General features: G+C 48.6%; 2 protein-coding genes across 3 annotated transcripts in view; one reads left to right on the forward strand and one right to left on the reverse strand.

The window, feature by feature from the left end:
- TNN (tenascin N) overlaps positions 1 to 6,812 on the forward strand; it is a 54,518-nt gene extending 47,706 nt beyond the window's left edge. Inside the window, exons 18-19 of the mRNA XM_032393448.1 lie at positions 3,135 to 3,298; positions 5,637 to 6,812. Of these exons, the coding sequence (XP_032249339.1) occupies positions 3,135 to 3,298; positions 5,637 to 5,777 (305 nt within the window). The 3' untranslated portion in view covers positions 5,778 to 6,812. The remainder of the gene's footprint in view (positions 1 to 3,134; positions 3,299 to 5,636) is intronic.
- Positions 6,813 to 13,101: 6,289 nt separating this feature from the next.
- The window catches only part of KIAA0040 (KIAA0040 ortholog), a 35,640-nt gene continuing 28,899 nt past the window's right edge, over positions 13,102 to 19,842 (reverse strand). For both annotated transcript variants that reach the window (XM_032393479.1, XM_032393480.1), the window contains one exon: positions 13,102 to 16,615. In XM_032393479.1, the coding sequence (XP_032249370.1) occupies positions 16,183 to 16,482 (300 nt within the window). In that variant the 5' untranslated portion in view covers positions 16,483 to 16,615 and the 3' untranslated portion in view covers positions 13,102 to 16,182. The remainder of the gene's footprint in view (positions 16,616 to 19,842) is intronic.

A 19,842-nucleotide genomic window follows, 5' to 3' on the forward strand; every position in this document is an offset into this window, starting at 1 on the left:
CTGGTTCCTCACGAAGAAACCCCAGCAAGGCAGTGCTGGGTAAATTTAGTTTCTGATTCTGAATCTTGGAGTGGGGCAGGGAGGACATCAAATGAGCTCTACCTTCAAGACGCTATTCATCTCTTGAGAAGTTATCATGAAAACATAAACAGCTGTTTGGAGTGGTGCAGAGTGGCTTCTATGGGCTAACCGACCATTTACAGCTGGTTTCAAGGCCCACCTCCAGGAGACTCAGTGACGCCCAACCAGGGCCAGATCCACACCCTGGGGACACTTGGAAGCGCAACTGAGGAACTCCACCAGCGTTTGGTGGGCTGGGGCCAGGGAGGCCAAATATCCACAGCACAGACTGCTCTACGCAAAAGTGCCTTCCTCGCTTTGAAATGGATTTTTAAATACTGGTGCTTAAAAGGAAGGGGAAAAAAATTGTTGGGTCCATGGACAAGAGGGAAAGCCCCAAATGGCACACATCACTCTTCCATTGGCCCGTTCTGGTCCCAGGGTTCACGGTCCAGACACATGGTCCTTTGTGACTCCTGGGGGATATGATGTGGATGGCTCCCTCGGGTCTGAGGGGGCTCAGCCGCCTGGGCCTGCCTTCCTGCCTCAGGAGGTGATGCTGGAGTAGTGGTAGATGAAATAGGAGATGAGCAGCTCAGTGGCCCCACCCTGGGCTTTTCTGGGCCTGCCGCCAACCCCTCCAACCCACCAGCCGAGGAGAGCCAGTTGCCCACCCAAAGCCATTATACCAGAAGTTAGGGGTGCTTATTTCTCATCCGGGGTTTTCTCCTACAACCCTGAGAGAAGAGAGAGGGTCTGACCACCACCGGCTTTTCTACTCTATCTTACTTAGGGAGATAAGCTTAATAAATCAGAATGCCGAGTTGGCTGGGGGCCTGACAACCAGAGAAAAGTGATTTTTTGATTCATGGGTACACCCACTGTCTGTGCTCTGAACGTCAGCACGCCTTCAGTTTCTGGAAGCGAGAAAATTCATCTGTGGAATAAACTGCCACACTTAGCCCAGAACCTGCTTCACTTCTCGTGATCCCAGCGCCCAAGGTTAGAGAACCACAGACAAATCGTTAAAGAAAGAGCCTTTGCACACACTCTTAGAAAACAGCTCTGGGAACTTTAGTTGCAAGTTAGGTAAGCTGTGCTCATTAGAAGGGTCACCAGGGGGCCATGGCGTGTTATTTTAAACTGTAGTTAACTGCCAGAAAGCCGAAGGGGAGAGATGTGTGTGAGAGCCACCGTATGCCTTTCCTCGACTGGAGGAAACGAATGGGGGCGGAGCCCGTCGGCTGTCTCAGCAGGAGTGGCTGCCTTGCCTCCTCCCACCTGCTGCCCTGCCTCCCCCCCATTTGCTGGGTAAGGCGGGGCAGAACCCATTGTTTGAGCTGCCAGGTCAGAGGGACAATCTGGGACCTTCCCTTTTCACACCATGTTGTTAACTCTTTCCATAGCTCTTTCCATACCACCCCCAGCGAAGTCCTTGAGAGCAGGGGCCCCCTCTGTCTGTATTCCCAGAGCCTAGCCTAGTGCTGGGCCCTGGCGGGCGGGGGAGGGGGGTCTGAGATTTCCTGAATAAATGAAGTTGCAGACTACAGTTCTCCGACTTCAGCTTGCACCTCAGGGGCTTGTCATCCCAAGGACTTGTGAAAACACAGATTGCAGGTGGGTACTACCTTGGGGGTTTCTGCTTCTGTAGATCCGGGATGGGGCCCGAGAATGTGCATTCCTCACAAGTTCTCAGCTGCTGCTGCTGCTGGTCCAGGGACCACACTTGTAGAACCAGAGCTGGCTTGCTCTTGTTAGCGTAACTCACCTGTGGAAAGGGGGAAGCCACCAGAGGGAAGAGCCCTGGACTTGGAATCTGAGGCCTGAGGTTTGAGTCCCCCGGCCCTGCTGTTTGTGGCCAGTGGGGCATTGACAAGTTCCCAGAGTCTAACCTTTGTGAGTCCGTTTCCTCCTGGGACTGAGAGCTGCCCGCCCCACCTCGTAGGCTATCATGAGGGAGTCAGAGGAGGGTACCCAGGGTGAAGAGAGTTGGTAGCTCAGAGATCCGAAGAAAACTAAATGTTATTGTAGGAACATGACTTGATTTAGCTTGGGGTTATCGCCTCTTATGAGCTGAATTAAGAAATAAACTGATAAAAAGATGACAAGGACGGTGGGGAAATAGGAGAGATACAGGTCAAATGATGTGAGTGGATTTCCAGACAGGATGTCATGAAGCTCAAACCGTACCTATGTGCCAGGAAGGCTCAGGAAACTCAAGTGTGTGTGCGAGGAGTGTGTGTGCGAGGATTATTAAGGAGACTGGTGCTTCCTCAGGACTGGGGCCCAGCTGGCCTTTGAGGAACGGTTAGGATTTGGACCGAGGCGGGCAGAGAGACTCCGGGAGCAGAAGCACGGGGGCAGACCCATCCACTGCACAAGCAGCGCGTGCCTGTGGGGACAGTGGGCTCAGAGATTGTGTGAAGGCTACAGCCAAGCTCTAGGCCTGCAGAGCCAAGCAAGGAGGACCAGCTCCCTCCAGGTGCTGGGAAGGAGGACATTGAGTCTGAGAACGTGGAAGTGGGTGCGTGTGCTTCAGGGAAGGCCGGGAGGGCTGTTGTGTTGAGACAGGTGCAGAGAGGAGCATAGGCTGGGGTGAGGGCATCTGTGAGTGATCTGCAGGAGGAAGGGCTCCATAAAGGGGTACAACGGGTTTGTCTCGGGGTTCCAGGTGGGGTGGCTGGGAGGATGGTTGAGCAAAGACAGGGAAGATGGGCAAGGGGTTACCTCGTGCGAGGGGTGGTCAGGTACTGTGAGGAGAGCCGATGGGTTTGGTTTTGGATATTTGGTTACTTCACATGACTGCAGGGCCTCAAAGTGAGAATGCTGTCAAGGCTTTTCAGGCTATTGGAGAGACAGGCCCGAAGTTTGGGTGACAGGCCGGGAAGGAGAATCTGTTCATCTGTATCATGTTCTCATCTTGGCCGTTTTGAGAGACGAGTGATTCCCTGTGACGTAACTGGCCGGATCCTTGGCATTTTCATGCCCAAAGATTGTCCTGCTGAGTCCAGAGCACAATCACCATCTCAGTGGCAAAACTTAGATGCTCACCTCTCATCTTTCCTCTCCCGCAGGGGATGCTCTTACTTACCACAATGGATGGAAGTTCACAACTTTTGACAGAGACAATGATATTGCCCTTAGCAACTGTGCCCTGACCCATCATGGTGGCTGGTGGTACAAGAACTGCCACTTGGCCAACCCCAATGGCAGATACGGGGAGACCAAACACAGTGAGGTATGTGACGGGTGAACTTTTCTGTCCCACGTTCTGCTCAAAGCTTTCAGGGAACACTCTCCAAGCTGGTTTGGCTACCCCTCTCCTTCTGATGCCTCTGGTCAGGACAGGAGGGCTTCTTCTCCAGGTTCTATGGCCTTGAGGTCAAGGTCTTCCCTGCCCATCTGCTGTAGCCCCATTCCCCCCCGCCTGCATTCCCACCAGGACTGCACACTTACTTAGCTTAGGTGGGTGGGAACTCAGGCTGTCCACTGCTGGATAGAGACAGATAACATGGATTATGCACCATCTCTGTTTACTGGTTCACATATGGACACTGTCTTAGTAACGAAATACCGTAGATTGGCTGACTTGAACAACACACATTTATTTCTCATAGTTCTGGAGGCTAGGAGGTCCAGGATCAAGTTATCAGCAGATTCAGTTCCTGGTGGAAGCTCTCTTTCTGTCTTGTGGATGGCGGCCTTTTCACTGTGTCCTCATGTAGTGGAGAGAGAGAGAGCTCTGGTCTCTTTTCCTTTTCTTATAATGGTACTGATCCCGGGGCGCCTGGGTGGCTCAGTGGTTGTGTGTCCGACTCTTGGTTTCAGCTCAGGTCATAATCTCGGGGTCGTGAGATTGAACCCCGTGTCGGGCTCTGTGCACTCAGCACGGAGTCTGCTTGAGATTCGCCCTCTCCCTCTGCTCCTCCTCCTGCTCATTCTCCCTCTCTCTCAATGAATAAATAAATAAATTAATTAATTAATAAACAAATTAAATAAAATCTTTAAAAAAGCACTAATCCCATCTTGGGGGACCCACCCTTATGATCTCACTAACCCTAATTACCTCCCCAAGGTCCCACCCCCAGCTGCTATCACACTGGGGGTTAGGGTTTCAACATATACATTGGGGACGGTGTGCAAACATTCCATTCATAACAGACACTTCATAATTCCTTCTAGTTGATCTCCCAATGAAACCAGAGCTATTTCTCTCAAATCCTTTGATCACCAGGAAAACAAAGTCTTTTCTGCCTTTGATCAGACCCACCTTTGGATCCACTTTCTCCAAAGCCGCTCAGGGTCTACCCAGAGTGTTATGCTAAGCGCTATTTCAGGAGGTACACACAGGGCTGAGAGTTCTCGATGGCTCCTCTCCCCTTCCTTGCTCTGAAACTTTGCTACCGATGATTTCTCAAACCTCTCTGACCTGTGGGCATCATCTTGACTCCTTGCCAGCTGTGGGGCATCTCCTGGCTGCTCCCACACAGCTCCTTGAACGTGGCATCTTTATTCCTGCTCATCATGAATCCATCCCCTCCACCAGCTCCTCCCCATCTTGGGTTTCTGATTTCCCATCCTGGGTCTATTCTAGCCTTCAGGAAGCCACCGCTACCCAGAACTCACCTCATCACTGATAGTACCAGAAATATTAGCACATCTCAAGTCCTGGTACAGTTTGATTACTTTGGCCCTGACCAGGCAGCGGGGACTCCCAGTCCTTATGTGATGTTTCAAAGGGAAGAAGAAATTTCCCCCCAGGGAGGCCAAGGAGGGTGGGTCCATGAATCATGGTGGCAGCATGTGGGCTGACGCAGGGAAGCCTGTGATCAGAGATCAAATATTTGAAATGAGCAGCCAGCATGCCCTAAACCATCCCCATATTTGCTAATAAAAGACATTCATCTGGTTAATGTGCTTTTCACAGTCTGCAAGGCATTTAGCTTCTTGTTTATTATTTACCTCACAAATTAAAATATATAAAATTGGTCACTTGGGCTCTTTATTGCAGGTTGCAAGGTTATTAAGTGAATTAAATATTATTGCGCTCACCAGTCAAAAGACATAAAATGAAATTTAGTTTTCAGCAGGCTATTCGTTACCCCAGAGCTAGTATCTAAACAGTCTAAATTGAAAATGATTTTACACGATTGACCAATTAATACGTTTATTTTTGCCTTTAATTTTTCGGAAAGGAAAAGAGCGAGGCAAGGATAATGTGTGTGTTGCTGGCCAGGTTGACCCTGTGTTAGCTTTGCTGCTTCTGTGGTCTCCCCTGTTGCCCTGGGCTCACACCCCATCCTTCCAACCACTGGGATGGGGATGGGGGTGGGTGGGGGGGTGTCTTCCAAGTCACCAGCCTGTCAAACCTCAGCTGCCCAGCAGAGGGCGCATGTTTCTAGCTTCGGCCCTACTTCCCATATCATAAGGACCCCGGTCACCGCTGGTCTCACTTTTTCTCTCCCCTAAGCAGAGAGGGAGTGGTTTTCCTGGCAGAGAAGCATTCCTTTGTACCATAACCCACCACTCCTTCCTCCCAAGTTGCCTCTTCTTGATGCTGGCTTTTTTTTTGGTAGGGGGTGAACTGGGAGCCGTGGAAAGGACATGAATTCTCCATTCCTTATGTGGAGTTGAAAATCCGCCCTCATGGCTACAGTGGGGAGCATGTCCTGGACAGAAAGAAGCGGACACTAGGAGAAAATTCGAGAACGTTCTGATGGCCTATCGGAGCAGTCGTCACACGAGACAAGACCGGCCCGGGGTTGGGGCTGTGTAGGCTTGGGGCAGGGTGGGTGGTGGTGACTGGTTCATGGAAGTTTGGGGGATGCTCCTGGCCTCTGGTTTCTGAGATGGCTGGATAACCTTCAGGACAAAGCACGTGACCAAGCTTCAGACCATACAGGTTACTTCCCTTGGTTACCTGCGTTTTTGCCCATCTATATACTGGGGTCCCGAAAATCAACCAATGGTAGAATATGAGAAAGACGACTCCTGACTGCAAGGTTTTTCCGTCTATCTTCAGTAACAAATATACAGGATTGGGGGGGGGAAGGAAAAAAATCATTTAGCACTTCACCAATTGGAAATCTCTGGAAATTGGTATATATATATGTAAAGCTCTGCTACTAGAAATCTTTTCCTTAGAAAGAAGCACCAAGGAAGGGTTCGCTTTGATGGCCAAGGGGCTAAAGTCTGATGCTTGTTATCTCCCATAACCACTGGGTTTTGAGAAAAAAGCTATAAATCTTTCCCCGTTTAAAAAATGCTAGTGTTAGGAGGAAGAACAAAGGAAGAACCATGAGGGACCGAGATGGATTCCTGTCTAGCTAAGTTAGGACCAGTGTCCAGCATGCTGGAAACCAAGCTTCTGTGTTACTGCTCTTCTCGAGGGCCCCCTTCCCACCCATCTGCATATTCACTTGCATAGATCTGCATATGTTGTGAATAAATTCTCACTCATTTCAACTTTAAATAATTTGACTGTTTTGATGATTGATTCCTCCCAAAGACTCTTCTGTGACTCCTGTTCATGCCCTCCAGTCCTCAGCCCCCCTCCCTTCCCTGGCCCCCCACATGGTCGGACCCTTAGGTTTCCTGAAGCTGCTCCGAGATGGAGGTGTACTGTTTGAATGGGCACTTGGCCAGTCGGATCCCTGGGGCTTATTTTCCTGTGACTCTGGAAGGTTTTTCTGTAGTGAAGTCCATGATCATTATTAAAGTAACTTAAATTCCTATTCAAGAAAGAAAAAATAATAAACCACCCGATCTAAAAAAAAAAATGTGCCTTGTGTTATTGAACTCACATGAGTGCACTTGAATTCTGAATTTAACCTAAGTGCACTCGAAGGTACAGTTTGTGCATTGTAGTGGAATTTGGTCGGCCTGGGGTCTCACACTTGGGAGACGACGAACAATGGGGTTTGGAACCAGGAGAGAAGCTCATTTTTAAAGGGTATTTATCTGACTGAGGAGAACATTCCAGCCCTAAATGTCTGTGCCAGACCTCACTGTAAGGGGACCAGCTCTGGCAACCCCCACCCCGGTAGCTGAGTGTAGGCCCCGGGGATGGGTGTCTGGACAAACCTGCTTTTCAGAGGGCCACTTTCCTGGGAGTCAGATTATGAGCCATAGGGGGTTTGAAGCTGTGGGGGCAGTCCCTCCCTGTGAGGACAGACCAAAGAGAACAACAGGTGTCACAGAAGGGATGGGCTGTGAGCCAGGCAGGAGGGCAGAGGCAAGGATAGAAGCATCACAAGCAACTGCTGAAGGTTCTGAGCCATTTTCTGTTCCACGCAAGATGCTAGCCAAGCAGTCATGGACAGAGCACAGGCCCTGCCCTTGAGCGGCCTTGGATGCAGTGCGGATGGACAGCTGTGGGCACAAACTGTGACAGCAGGTAGCACGTCGGGGAGAGAGGGTCAACCGGGGTGTGGACTGACACTGCGGGCAAGCGTCATGGACGTGATGGTCAGCATTAGGTCCAGAAGGAAGAGTCTGAGTCTGTCAGGGAGGGAGGGCACCTCGGGGAAAGGGCACGTGGCGGCAAAGATGGGAAAGGGCGGAGTGTGGCGTGGGTGAGGGAGGAACGTGGTTTCTTGGTGGGATGAGGAGTGCTTGGTGGGGAGCCATGCCAGAGAGATGGGCAGGGACCGTTCTTGGCTCGCACGGTGCATCCGAATCAGCTCAGCTGTAGGTATATGGAACCTGCTTCACCTCCAGGGACTCTGCCTCAAGGGGTCTCAGCTGAGTCCTGTGCCTTGGAGCTTTTCAAAGCCAGCATGCAACCAGCCCTGAGGACCTCTGCCAGGATGGACGAGTTGGGCAGCAGAGGACGCTCACAGGTGTTTGAATCTTGCAGTAACACTGGCCATCAGGCTTGCATTTTGGAAATCTCCGTCTGGTGGCAGGTTAGAGAATGGTGGGGAGCTGCTGAGGGGAGTTTTGGGGAGAGGGTGGAGATACCCAGACAGGTTAAGGGCTATTGCAGTAGACCACAGCTCCTGGGTCTGTGGCAGAAATGGTGGGAAAGGGGAGATGGCACAGATTAAGGAGATATTTAGGAGGAAGGATCAGCAGGAATTGAGGGGGCTGGGTAGTAAAGGGAAGGGTCCTTTCATGGCACACTTTAAAGCTGGTTGTTCCTGACAGCAGCTTCCTCTGGGAATAGGGCCCCAGAGTTTATGTTTGTCACATGACATCACAAGCTCTGCTTTTCACCTTAGAATTCTCAGGGATTCAAGGATCATTAAAGCCGGAACATGCTGAATGAGCCAGGGAGAAAGAGTAAGAATGACTCAAGGGATTGTGAGCAAGGAGATGTCAGGAAGGACAAGCACCAGGTGTGGTGTGGGAAAAGAGAATACGTGGCGGGGGAGACATGCAAACGGACCTACAGCAGGGCAGGAAGAAAAACAAGTCTAAGTAATGAAAAGCTCTGGGCAAAACATAGTCGTTTGCTGGAGGAGGTCCTCTGCTAACAAAATTTCCAAATCATTCCGGGGGCGGTGAAGAGGATCAGGAAGGAGTTTCTGTCAATAAAGAGTGCAGATCAATATGGTCAGGGCCAGCAGACCCCACGGAGTAGACATGCTGTACCCAGACAGGCCAGGAGATGGCAGTGTTGTCCCATTGGGAGCATCTCCCTTCAAGGCCACTTTCCAATCCTCTATAAAGGGGAGTTCTGGGGGCCCTCACTTTTCTCCCTTCCTGAGTAACGGCGTGGAGAATCAGCTTAGTAGGGATGGCTCAGCATCCAGCGCATGCTTGGTGGTGGTGCAGGTAGTGTTGCTGCTGGACTAATGCACAAAACAGGAAACTGGGAAATACATTGAAGAGATTGCCTAGTGAAACCAGGACTCTAACCCCCCTCACTTGGTCTCCCGGGCTGGTGCTGAGACCCTGGCATGATGGGTCCACTGGCATGATGGGTCCACTGGCATGATGAAAGGTGGGTCCACTGGCATGATGAAAGGTGAAGGGGTCACCCCCAGAAGAGATTTTAGGCAGCTCCTAATGTGCAATGAATCCACTTCCCGAAGTCCTTCTGTTAGTTGATTGTTTCTACTGGGGGTGGGGGGGGTGGGGGTAGGAATGGGGAATGGGTAGAATTCCACTTCCAATGTTATATAAAGAAGTTAGGTCCAGGTTAGCCCATAAATGCCTGTTTATTCTCTGATGCCCATAAATTGCAGTGCATGTATAATGACAGAAATAGAAAATGACGGTATTGCAGTATCGTAATTTAAATAAAGGAAGGAAACAAGATGGAGTGGAAATGGTTCTTTATTTGGGTAAGTGAAGAAAATTAGGTTTAATTAGACAAGGATAAGGAGGTGGGTGAGGCTTTTTATAGAACATCTGAAGGAGGCATCTGAGTACTCTGAAGTCTTATGGGCAGAGCCCCTTAGTGTATTCAAAAGGTTCTGACTCAAAGGAGGTGCTGCAAGCTAACAGTCTTTGAGGAGCCCAGATCGGCAGATTAGCCTGGATCACGAATGCCTGGTGTGTGGAAGGCACTAGGATAGGATCCTGAAGACTTTGGTTTCCATTCCAGGTCTGGGTGAGTTGCTCACCTTCTCTGGGCCTCATATTCTTCATTTATAAAATGGGAATGACCTCAGTCCCTGATGTACTCCCTGCAAGAATCAAATGAGATCCTGAAAACACTCTTACGTAATAGGTGGTAAGAGGGCTTGGACCTTTAGTGCTTATAACTTCAATCAAAACATTTGGATTTTCTTTCTTCTTTTTCCTCTTCTTTTTTTTCCTTGACAGCGGTGTATCTCTAGCCAGCTCTAGGGTGTGTGTGCTATGGATAGCCACCAATGGGATTGTTACAGCTCACAAATGGAAGAAAGATAAAGGCAGAGTGAGAACGAATCAGACTGGGATTCCTTGGGGATGATATGAATTGAGCTGTACATGAACCCTCCATGGCAGCGTTTCCCAAAGGGTGTTCCTTGGGACACTTGCCCCTCCAGATCTGCCAAAAAAAAGGTTTCATGGCCAAATAAGTTTGGGAGAAGTCTGAGTTAAGGGGAGTTACACTAGTTTCTTTACTATAGTACCTGTTAGAACCTTTAATGTGAGGCACGACTGCAGATCTCATGGGGTAGAGAGGGGAAGTCATGTTATATAGTATCTTGCAAACTTATTTGACCATAGAATTTTTGTTGTTGTTGTTTTCTGAGTAGATAATATTTCTCAAGGTGTGGTTCAGGGATCACTGGCAATTACCTAGAGTGCTTGTTAGAAGAGCAGGTGGTCCGGACCCACCCTAGACTTAGTAGATCTATCTGAAGGGCAGAGGGATGGGGAATCTGCACATGTAAGAAACACTCCAGTCATCCCTTTTCTTTTCTTTTTTCCCCCTAATCAATACATTATTTAGGGTATGGTATGTACTTAACTCCATTCTAGTTATTGGAAATAAGGTGGTAAGATAGTTACTCTTCAGGCCTCACAAAAGCTACTTCTAATGAGGATGGGATGGGAGGGGAGAGCGGGAAGACAGGAACACACACAGTGCTGCATAGTCTGATTTTGCTGTGATCCGGAAGACTTGTGTGGTTAGGGAAGCTTTCTTGGAGGCTGTGATGTAAACCATGAAATACTTCACCAAAAATATGTAATGACAATTAAGACTTAAGGTTATGAAAATCCCTCATCTGTCAGGTGAGCATGGCAATCTTGACCTTGAAGGATTTGTGAACATCACATAAAACCCAGTGAGTCTTTAGCACATTTAGTTCAAAGCCCAACCATCTAGCTGGACTGATGCTCTAAGGGAAACACCATAGGAAGTGTAAAGATGTTGACTCAAAGTCTTTCTTGATCTGGCCACCAGGGGGCACTGTCACACAGGGTGGTTTGGTTGTGCGCAGGAGGGGCTGAGGCAGGGGTGAGTAGGTACCCTACCCATCACATACTGCAAATTGGCAGTATCGGTAATATTATAGGCTGTGCAGTGTGTGGTGAAATTATGGAACATATCACGCCAAAAGGAATAGAAAATGCACATTATTTTCATCCCCTATCTCATTTGATCTGTCTGCATCATCTGACTCTATGGACTTGCTTTCTTGAAAGTTTCTTCTCCTTTGGCTTCAAGGATACAACTCTCTCATTATCTTCCTTCTACCCTTAATTACAACAACTAACGTTTGCAGAGGCTCTATGCTGAATGCTTTATATGCTTTATCTTATCTATTGCTCTGTCCCTGTGAGAGAGGGACTATCGTTCACTCTCCTCTACAGGTTAATCTTTACAGAGATTAAGTCATGGCCTAAATTCCATAGCCAGTGGGAGGTGGACTTAGCATCAGAATCAGGACACCCTTAGTCCTGAGTCCTAGCCCAATGTGGAAGCAGTGACCACATTGGGCTGTAATGATCGATTAGCTTGTCTGCCACTCCCCACCCCCAGCCAGGCTGTGAGCCCCTCCAGGACCACTCTGTGTCGCTGGCATCTAGTAAAGAGCCAAAAATGGTAATGGAATAAGTAATCTCAAAGAGGGAGTTAGATACATGCATGCATGGCCATTCCCGAATGAAGGATCACAGGTATTTGTCCCCATGATGGGGACAGACAGCTGTATCGAAGGAACTCCTTTTTTTTTTTTTTCTAGTCCTGTAATCCTGTGACTTTGAATTTGGGAAAAATGCTAAAATCAAAGGGCAAGGGGCCAGCACAGAGAGTTCTGGTGAGTTGAGAGCGCTCAAAGCATTGTCCAGATCCATATGCTCAGCACTGCGGGCAAGGCTGAGCCTGGGCAGGTGGGGCTGGTGGCGTTTAGCCCTGGCGTCCTCTCAGGTATGCTGCAGCTGTTCCCTACCTGTGGTTTCTGGGCAACAGTCTCTGCTCTATCCTGGAAAGTTTTGGAAGTCCTGGAGGAAAGAACAGAGAGCTGAATAAAGACTGTCTCCTTGGGCTGTTGCGGAGTGTGTGGCAATGGGGAAGGGAGCCTAGGAATCAACTAAAACTACAGGAATGTCAGCCTGCCTTGGGGGAAAGAGGACATAGGGGGCGCCGGTGCCATAGATCTGTCTCCCTAAGCCTTAACTGAAATGTAATGAACACAGAGTTTTGTCAGCCTGTTTGCCCACTCTGCCACCCTTGTCCCCACCAAGCATCTAGTAGCTGCTAGGCACGCATAGCTGTCGGGTACTTGAACTATGGCTGGTATAACTCAGCTACCGGACCTTTAATTTTATTTAATTTTAATTAATTTAAATAGCTACATGTAGCGAATGGTACCATATTGGACAGTGTAGACAGAGAACATTTCCATCTTCTCTACTTCCATTGGACAGCACTGCTCTAGAGGGCTTCTGCTTAATGGCTGGCTTAGCATCATCAAGGGAGGACTTTGGAGCATCGACATCATCCCATTTCACAACCAGTGCAAAGGTGTGGTTCCCTTGAAAAAACGATGGGCATTTATACATACATATGTGTGTCTTCCTGTCTGGCTGGCTATCTAGGTATCTAAGTACCTATGTCTCTAACTATGAACGTAGTATCTATGTATGTAACTATCTGTGCATCTAACTATGTATGTATCTATCTCCCCAGCAGCTACTATAGAGACTTTGGATCTCCCCCTTTCCCAACACCAGATTTAACTTAGAGGTCTATTTTTTACTTGGTTTTTGCTATTTTCCTCTTTCTCCTTTAAGAAGACCTTGATTGACCTCATTGAAGGGAATGCTAAGAGTCACCAGAGAGCATCAATCAGTGTTTTTCCTGCAGCTGGCGCCTCTCAGGTGCCTGGTCTCTGAGGTGTCTGTTCTGCAGGCAGGGATGCAAGAGCCTGGTCTTGGTCCTTTGAGCTATAACTCTGTCAGGGGGAAGGCAGAGCCCCGGGACAGCTGGGTCTTTTGTGTCCTAGTGGGAGTCGCTGCCTTTGTCATTTCTGAGTGATGTCTGGGAGAGGGCAATATTGGATGTCAAGAAAGTAACTGATGACAACAGGTAAGGAAACCAGGCATGGCCTTTTATTTTCAAAGTCTTTTATTTAAATAAATTTTTCTTTTGCACGTGTTTGAATTTTCTAGAAAAAAAAATACTGACAAATACTATACAGCTTGGACCATTTATACTCTTTTCCAAAAGGTGACTGCCCTTTTTCTACATTTTCCCCACCCCCTTCCTTTCCCCCAAGAAATAAAAAGCAAATACATTGAGCAGAGGGAGGAAGGCCTCCTCTGATGGTGGTGGCCGAGTTTGGCAGGAGCTGTTCCGATCTCGGCCTGGGGGCTCCTCCCCAAGCCTGTGCCGGTTTAGGAAACCTGTTCTTTATCAATCTTTTTGCCTCCATTAGCTTAAACTCTCCAAGATGGGCCAAGCAGGCTCCGGTCCCGAGGCACCCCTGGCTGCCGGTGGCAGTTCTGGGGCAGAGGCTGGGGAGAAGGAGTAAAAGTGAAGAGGAATAAAGAAAGGGCCGGACCTGGGATGGTGGTGCTGGGAGAAACAGGAATAAGAGAAGAAAACATGGGAGAGAAAGACGAGGATGAGTGGGGAGAACAGGGAATGGCTCTGATGGTTGCCTTGGGCCCCTCGCACGGATCCAGGTATTAAACAGAAGTTTGAGGGCCTAGGGCACCCCGGGCAGTGTTGGAGAGACCCTGGTGGAGGTTGTCAGGGGAGGGTGGGGAGGAGAAAACATAAACCTCGCTCAGCATCTGGGTCTCCTGAGTCCTAAGCAACAGAGAAGTGAGTTTCTGGGTGTTTCGCGCCCGGAGGTAGTTCAAGTCCATTTGATTAGGAGACAGCAGGGCAGTGCCCCTGGAGACAGAGGCCTTGTCATGGCAATGACAACCGACTGCCGTCTTAATTCAAACTAGCAGCCAGTTGCCATGGCAACCGTGTTACTTGTGTGGTCCCTGATCTGAGTGATCCTCTCTCCTAGATCACATCTGACACCCAGCCTCAGCCATCAGCTCTGCGTCTCCCCAAGTCATCCATCTTAGGGGGCTTGAGAATTGGAGGCAGGAAGGGTAGCTGGTCCCAGTGGGCAGTGGCCGGCATGGGGAGGCACATGCATTTGGTGTGGGGTGATGAGCGGTCATCCTGTGATGGGAAGGGGACAGCTAGATGCTCCCTGACAGGCTGTCCATGTACAAGGGGACAGAGAAGCAGAGAGTGCTTCTTTCTCTGCTCAAAGGGGTTAAGGAGTAGGGGGTCTGAGTGCCCAGGGCATTTGGGGCCCCTTGGTATGAGAAGGTGGGTGTGACTGGTTCTAAAATACACGAAGGCCTGAATTATGACCCACAGGGCGGCCCGTTAGAAGACCCTGGCGCAGTGGTCACCACCAGATGCCTGCCCTCCTCAAGCCTGGAGTCTTCCTGCAGGGCACGTGAGCACCAGGCAGCCTAGCAGAGCGAACAGCCTACATTTGTCCATGAACACAATCTTGCAGAACAGCTATCAAAGTTTAGTTACATTGTTAATTAAATTGCAATTTTACTGCCATTTAGAACAGCTTTTGTGGGGAAATATTTCAAGAGAGCTACCCAGCAGATTTGCAAGTGACCTTTCAGAGCACAACCTTCTCTCAATTTGGGAAGTCTCCATCTTTGTAATATGGTCACAATACAATCAAAATACCAACCGGTTCATCATGTAAATGGATTAACTCGGCCTCCCAACCTCAGCCTGCTGGGGAGACACTCTCCTCAACTCCCTGTGGACCTAGTCTACCTGTCATCATGGGTCTCAGGGCACCCACGTCAACCTGACTGTTGGTTCTGCATGCAGCCTCCGGGGAGCATTTAATGCCCACCTTCCATCCTTTGCAGCAATTAGTGGGCTCAGAAAAGAAGGTCACTTGGGGGGATCAGCGAGGTATTACACATTTACCCTTAACATCATTGCATACCCAACAGCAACCACAGACAGTTCTAAGTACCTACTGTGTGCAAGGCACTTGCCTGAGCTTCGAGATAAATATGACTAAACCTCTATATAGCTTCCTTCTACTTTCGTTTACACTCTATAACTTCTATATCCCATCTGCAGCATACCACGCAGCTATTACAACCTTATGAAAGTGTTTCCAGTGTGCCTTCTGGGAGACTGTACCAGAAATTGTCTTAGTTCCTTCCCTGCTGAAAAGCTTTGGTTACACAGGAGATCCCTAGCTCAGGTGTAACATCCCTTTCCTATCTGTAAAACAGACACTGCCCAGGTCCACAACTGCAGTTCACTGAAGTGGATGGAGTATGCCTGGTTTCCAGAGAATTCTAGAAGTCACTTCCAAGGGTTGTTTGTTTGTGCTTGGAGAAGGGCACCTTGTTGAGTGGTTCCGGGGGTAGCGTCTCAAAGAGAGGTCTTAGACAACATTAGATACCTATCAGTGGAAATGGGGACCTTGTCATGAGCTGCAAGATGGTGCTTTCAATGAATTTTGATCCTTCTCACTTTAAACTTTGCCTCCCAGATGAGAAACATGGGAACTTTGTGTGTCTGTATCACTATACAGGGATGGGAACTGTACCAGGTTGCTGGAATGTCCAAATATGAGGATTTCCAGTAAAACGTTATGGAGGGATAGGAACAAGAAAGCACATATCTCTAACCTGAGTGGTAGATGGGTAGACAGTGCAGAGGTACCTTGCCTGGTTATATAATTGTGCATGTGTGCTAGAATCTGGCCGGGCCTTCCTATGAGACATTTTTGGGAGAGCAGATAATGTACTTGCACAAAGTAGATATTCAATGGCCATTTGATAAACAGAATATATTTGTCCAGGTACCCGTTGCCTGAATGTGTGTGTGTGTATGTGTGTGCATGTGTGTGCATTTGGGAGACATGTCAAGATGTATGGACAAATGTTCTTTGTGCTTTTGCATATGGAGCTTGCTAGAGATAGGTGGAAGGCATGCCTGAGTCTGTGGCAAAGAGCATTGCTATTGGACACATAGCTGCCAAGGCAGTACCCAAGAATTGTCCGTGTTCTTCCTGGGCTGTCCTCTGGTGGGGCACTCAGCCTGAGGTTTGTCCCTTGGTTAGTTCCTCTGTGGACATAAGCGCATCACTTTAGGGATTGCTGCTCTCTAGCCTGTGTGTAGTTAGAAGGTGGCTTAGCCCCCGAGGAAGGACGCCTGTGCTTCCTGCCTAACTAGACAGGCAGTGATGGCCTCTTTTCCATCTGGAGAAGCTTGGGCTGAGCAGAGATCCAGAGGTCTTCTTCAGCCTTCTTCTTCTTCTTCCTCTTCTTCCCCTTGTTTCGCTCTGGCTGTTGGCCATTCTTGCCTGGCCGGCTCCAGCAGCAATGACAACAGATGAAGAGGAAGGTGATGACCACCAGCAGGGGCAGCCCCAGTAGGACGCCCAGGCAGATGGTGTTGAAGAGGCCCTCTTGGTGTTTGGTCAAGATGGTGTCCCAAATGAGGCTGAAGAAGGAGCTGATTTTCTCCATGGTGCTTGGCTAGACTGGGGCCAAGGGAAACTCTCAGCTCACTAGCAAGTCCTGGGCTCAAGAGGATGCAGCCTTGTCCACTTGTAACTTATTCCTCTTCCAGCTTTGGGTTTGGGCATGCCAATGTTAGCAGCTGAAGAGAGCAAAACAGACAATTCAAGAGAAATGCAGTGGGAATGGTCTATGATTTTTAACAACATCATATTTTTTAGGCTTGGGGAAAGGGAGGGAATCAGAGATTTCCAGAGTTCACTGAAATGGTATTGAAACACAATAAACAAAATAAATGCATGCATTTAAGTAGGTACTAACTAATTCTTATACACACTATATAGGGCTTAGCGTACAAGAATTAATAGTGTATCAGACCCGGCATGTAGCAGGTGCTCAGCATTTGCTGGATAAATGAGTGAAGTGCAGATTCAGCATTCTGGGTAGGGGTTGGTGCCTGTACAAAAACAGTTCTCAATCTTTTCTCCCTGCAGCTCGCCTGATAGGTTCCGAACACGTACTACTCATGGGAGAGCTGTATGTGACTTTCTATGAATACAACTTGCCATTTTCAGTACTTACTAAAGCTTAAGCACAAGGTGAAATGTCTAAATCTTGCTACCTGTCATAGGGGGCTTCGATCTCCACCAGGCTAAGAGGTCAGTGGTCCTCATCCTGTCTCACCTCTGCCTTCATGCTCTCTTCTCCGCTCCATCTCCTCCCTCCTTACATCCCACTCCTGTGCCCAAAGAGGACTCACTGAGCTTTGCAGTGGGAGACCATTTGCTGGTTCCCTCTGTTTCTACCGTCCTCTCTCGCATTGTCCTCATCCCTGCTTTCTGTCCCTCAACCAAATATTCCCAAGTCTCTTTCTCTGCCTGTTCCTGTTCTTTGCAGTGGAAAAGGAGCCTTGCAGGCTGCTCAGCAATGGTGTTTGGAAACTGGGTCGGGGTCCCTACTGCCATCCCGAGCTCAACTTACAGCCAGGGCTGTTCTGGTCGCTTGTACAGAGCGGCCTTTCTTCCACTGGTACCCCCTTCACCTCTCCACATACATCTTAGGCCTCAGCTCTCGAGTATGAAGTCTTAACAGGCTCCTTTGGTTCTGGAATCCACAGATTCTTGTGTCTAAAGACTTGGAGGGCAGCATGTTTCAAGGAAATTCAAAAGACCTTCTGGTACAGACATGGCCTGGGACCCAAAGATCAAAGACTCATCGATTTTCAGGCTGGAGACTTTAGAGATCATCCCAACCAATGCTCTCACTTAAAGACTAAGAATCTGAGGCCCAGTATGGGGGAGGTGATATGTCCAAGGCCACACAGAGATGCACCGAACACCCAGAGTTCGGGACGATGACATTACTTTATATTTGCATTTTACTTGCTACTTTTCTAATCACTTTCATATGATTTATATTTTTTAAAGAGTGCAACAGAATGGTGCATTATCTATGGAGAAAAGTGCTGGGGGACCTGGGTTCACAATCAGCGTGAAGTCCAGTCTTCATTCTGTTGTCCTGCACTGGGACACACATGTGTGTCCCCTCTTGGGTAGTGTGTTATACTTGGGGGTTGTCTTCAGAAGCCTGATTCCTTGGATAGCACTCTGCAAGTGTCCCGTGCACCTGTGTGTCCTTCCAAAGTCCACCTGAACTCAGTCCTAGTCTGCTGGCATTTAGACTCACACATTGTCTATACAAATCATTCAGTTGTATAAATTGGTACCTACTCCCGTGCCGTCTGGTCCATGAAAATGAAGTAATGCTAAGCAATGGCACTGAGATCCCAGTCACCATTCTAGGCACTTCTCCCCAACTGACTCATTTCATTTCATCACAACTTAATGGAGGAGGTACAGTTATTTCCCTCATCTTGCAGGTGAACAGGCAGAGGCAGAGATTACACAGCAAGTGACTGGCAGAGCTGGCCTTACTGATTCTGGAAAGTTTGGCTCCAAATCCCCGAGGGGTGAGCTCCTCACAGGTGTTGCTCTGAGCTTCCTATTCCTTTGTGTGGAATTAACCCATTTTGGCAAGTAGCCCAGGATTTATAGAATCTTACAATATGTGGCTATTCCCTGGATTGACTTCAATGTTTATCCCAATCTGTTGTGGAAAAAGACGACAGAGTGATTTATTTCCCATTGTCAGATACTTCACAAATGCATGAAGATACATACAATAAAAATCCAGTCCTGCTCAAGTGGAGGTTTATGGAAAGCATATGACTGCCTGAACTTAAACTCAACATACAACAAAGAAAAACGTTCTGAGAAGTCACATCCCCTTGCCAGAGGCTCTGCCTGAGCCCCTTCGAGGCCCTGGGAACATCACATGCGATGGATCTGCCCACACACCATCAAGCCCACAGCCTCTTTGTTGAGAAAACACACCCTGAGCATCCTCTAACTGCTCCCCTCCCCCATCAAGTCCACTCCACGGTCTTGCTCCTTCTCACCCACTTGTCTCTCTGGCTTTTCCTTCTTGCTTTGCCATCACCTTAGCTTTTACTCCAGCCCTTGTTTGGCCCCAGAGTTTTTTGGCCCATCTGGAGGGAATGTCCTGCTCTGTTGAGGGAAGACTCTGGGTAGTTTTCACTAATTTGATCCACACGTATACTTTTCTGGGACCAAATGCCCCTTGTACTGCATGTCTATGACTCAGATTAGACACCACCACCACATTTGTTGACAAACTCTTCTTGCCAGATGTCACACTGGTCCCTGCAGGGAGCGTACATGCATCAGAGGCCCACTTTTGGGTTCAACCAGGGAGAAAGAGGAAGGGCTTTGAGCCCTTGGAGAATATCAGGGCATTTTTTCATGAAGATAGAACCATCTGAGGAGGACCCAGAAAGAGGAGCCAGATCTTGACAGAGAAACATGGGTAAAAGGATGTGCACAGATTCTAGGCAGAGAAACTTTTAGAACATGGCAGGAGAACAGGGTGCCTTCTGGTGAGCCTGGGGCTCAGAGTGTGAGAGAGGAGGACTGTAGGTTGTGGCCAGAGTAGAGAGGGCCTCCGTAGGGTGTGTGTTTATTTGGGGGCTTTGTAATAGGAGGATGCCCTTCAAGAAAAGATAATAGGGTGGGAACAGCCCTGGAAAATGTTTTAAGAGAGCTCTTTATCCATTTAATGAACACTTATTGAGCACCTAATACATGCCACACACTGTGTTAGGTGTTAGGATTCAGTGATGAAGGACAAAGACACGGAGACTTGTATTTTCCAGGAGAGTTATTATTATTGAGGGATCATGTTGTAAAAGACAAATATAATAAGCAAATTTCAACTTAGGTTGCTTAGTTGGCCGAAATAGAAGCATGCATTTGAATTATGTGTTTTGAGTCCCAGGCCCTCCTACCACTC

Source organism: Phoca vitulina, unplaced genomic scaffold (genome assembly GCF_004348235.1).
Source record: "Phoca vitulina isolate PV1807 unplaced genomic scaffold, GSC_HSeal_1.0 scaffold73, whole genome shotgun sequence".
In the NCBI taxonomy this organism is placed as follows: Eukaryota; Metazoa; Chordata; class Mammalia; order Carnivora; family Phocidae; genus Phoca; species Phoca vitulina.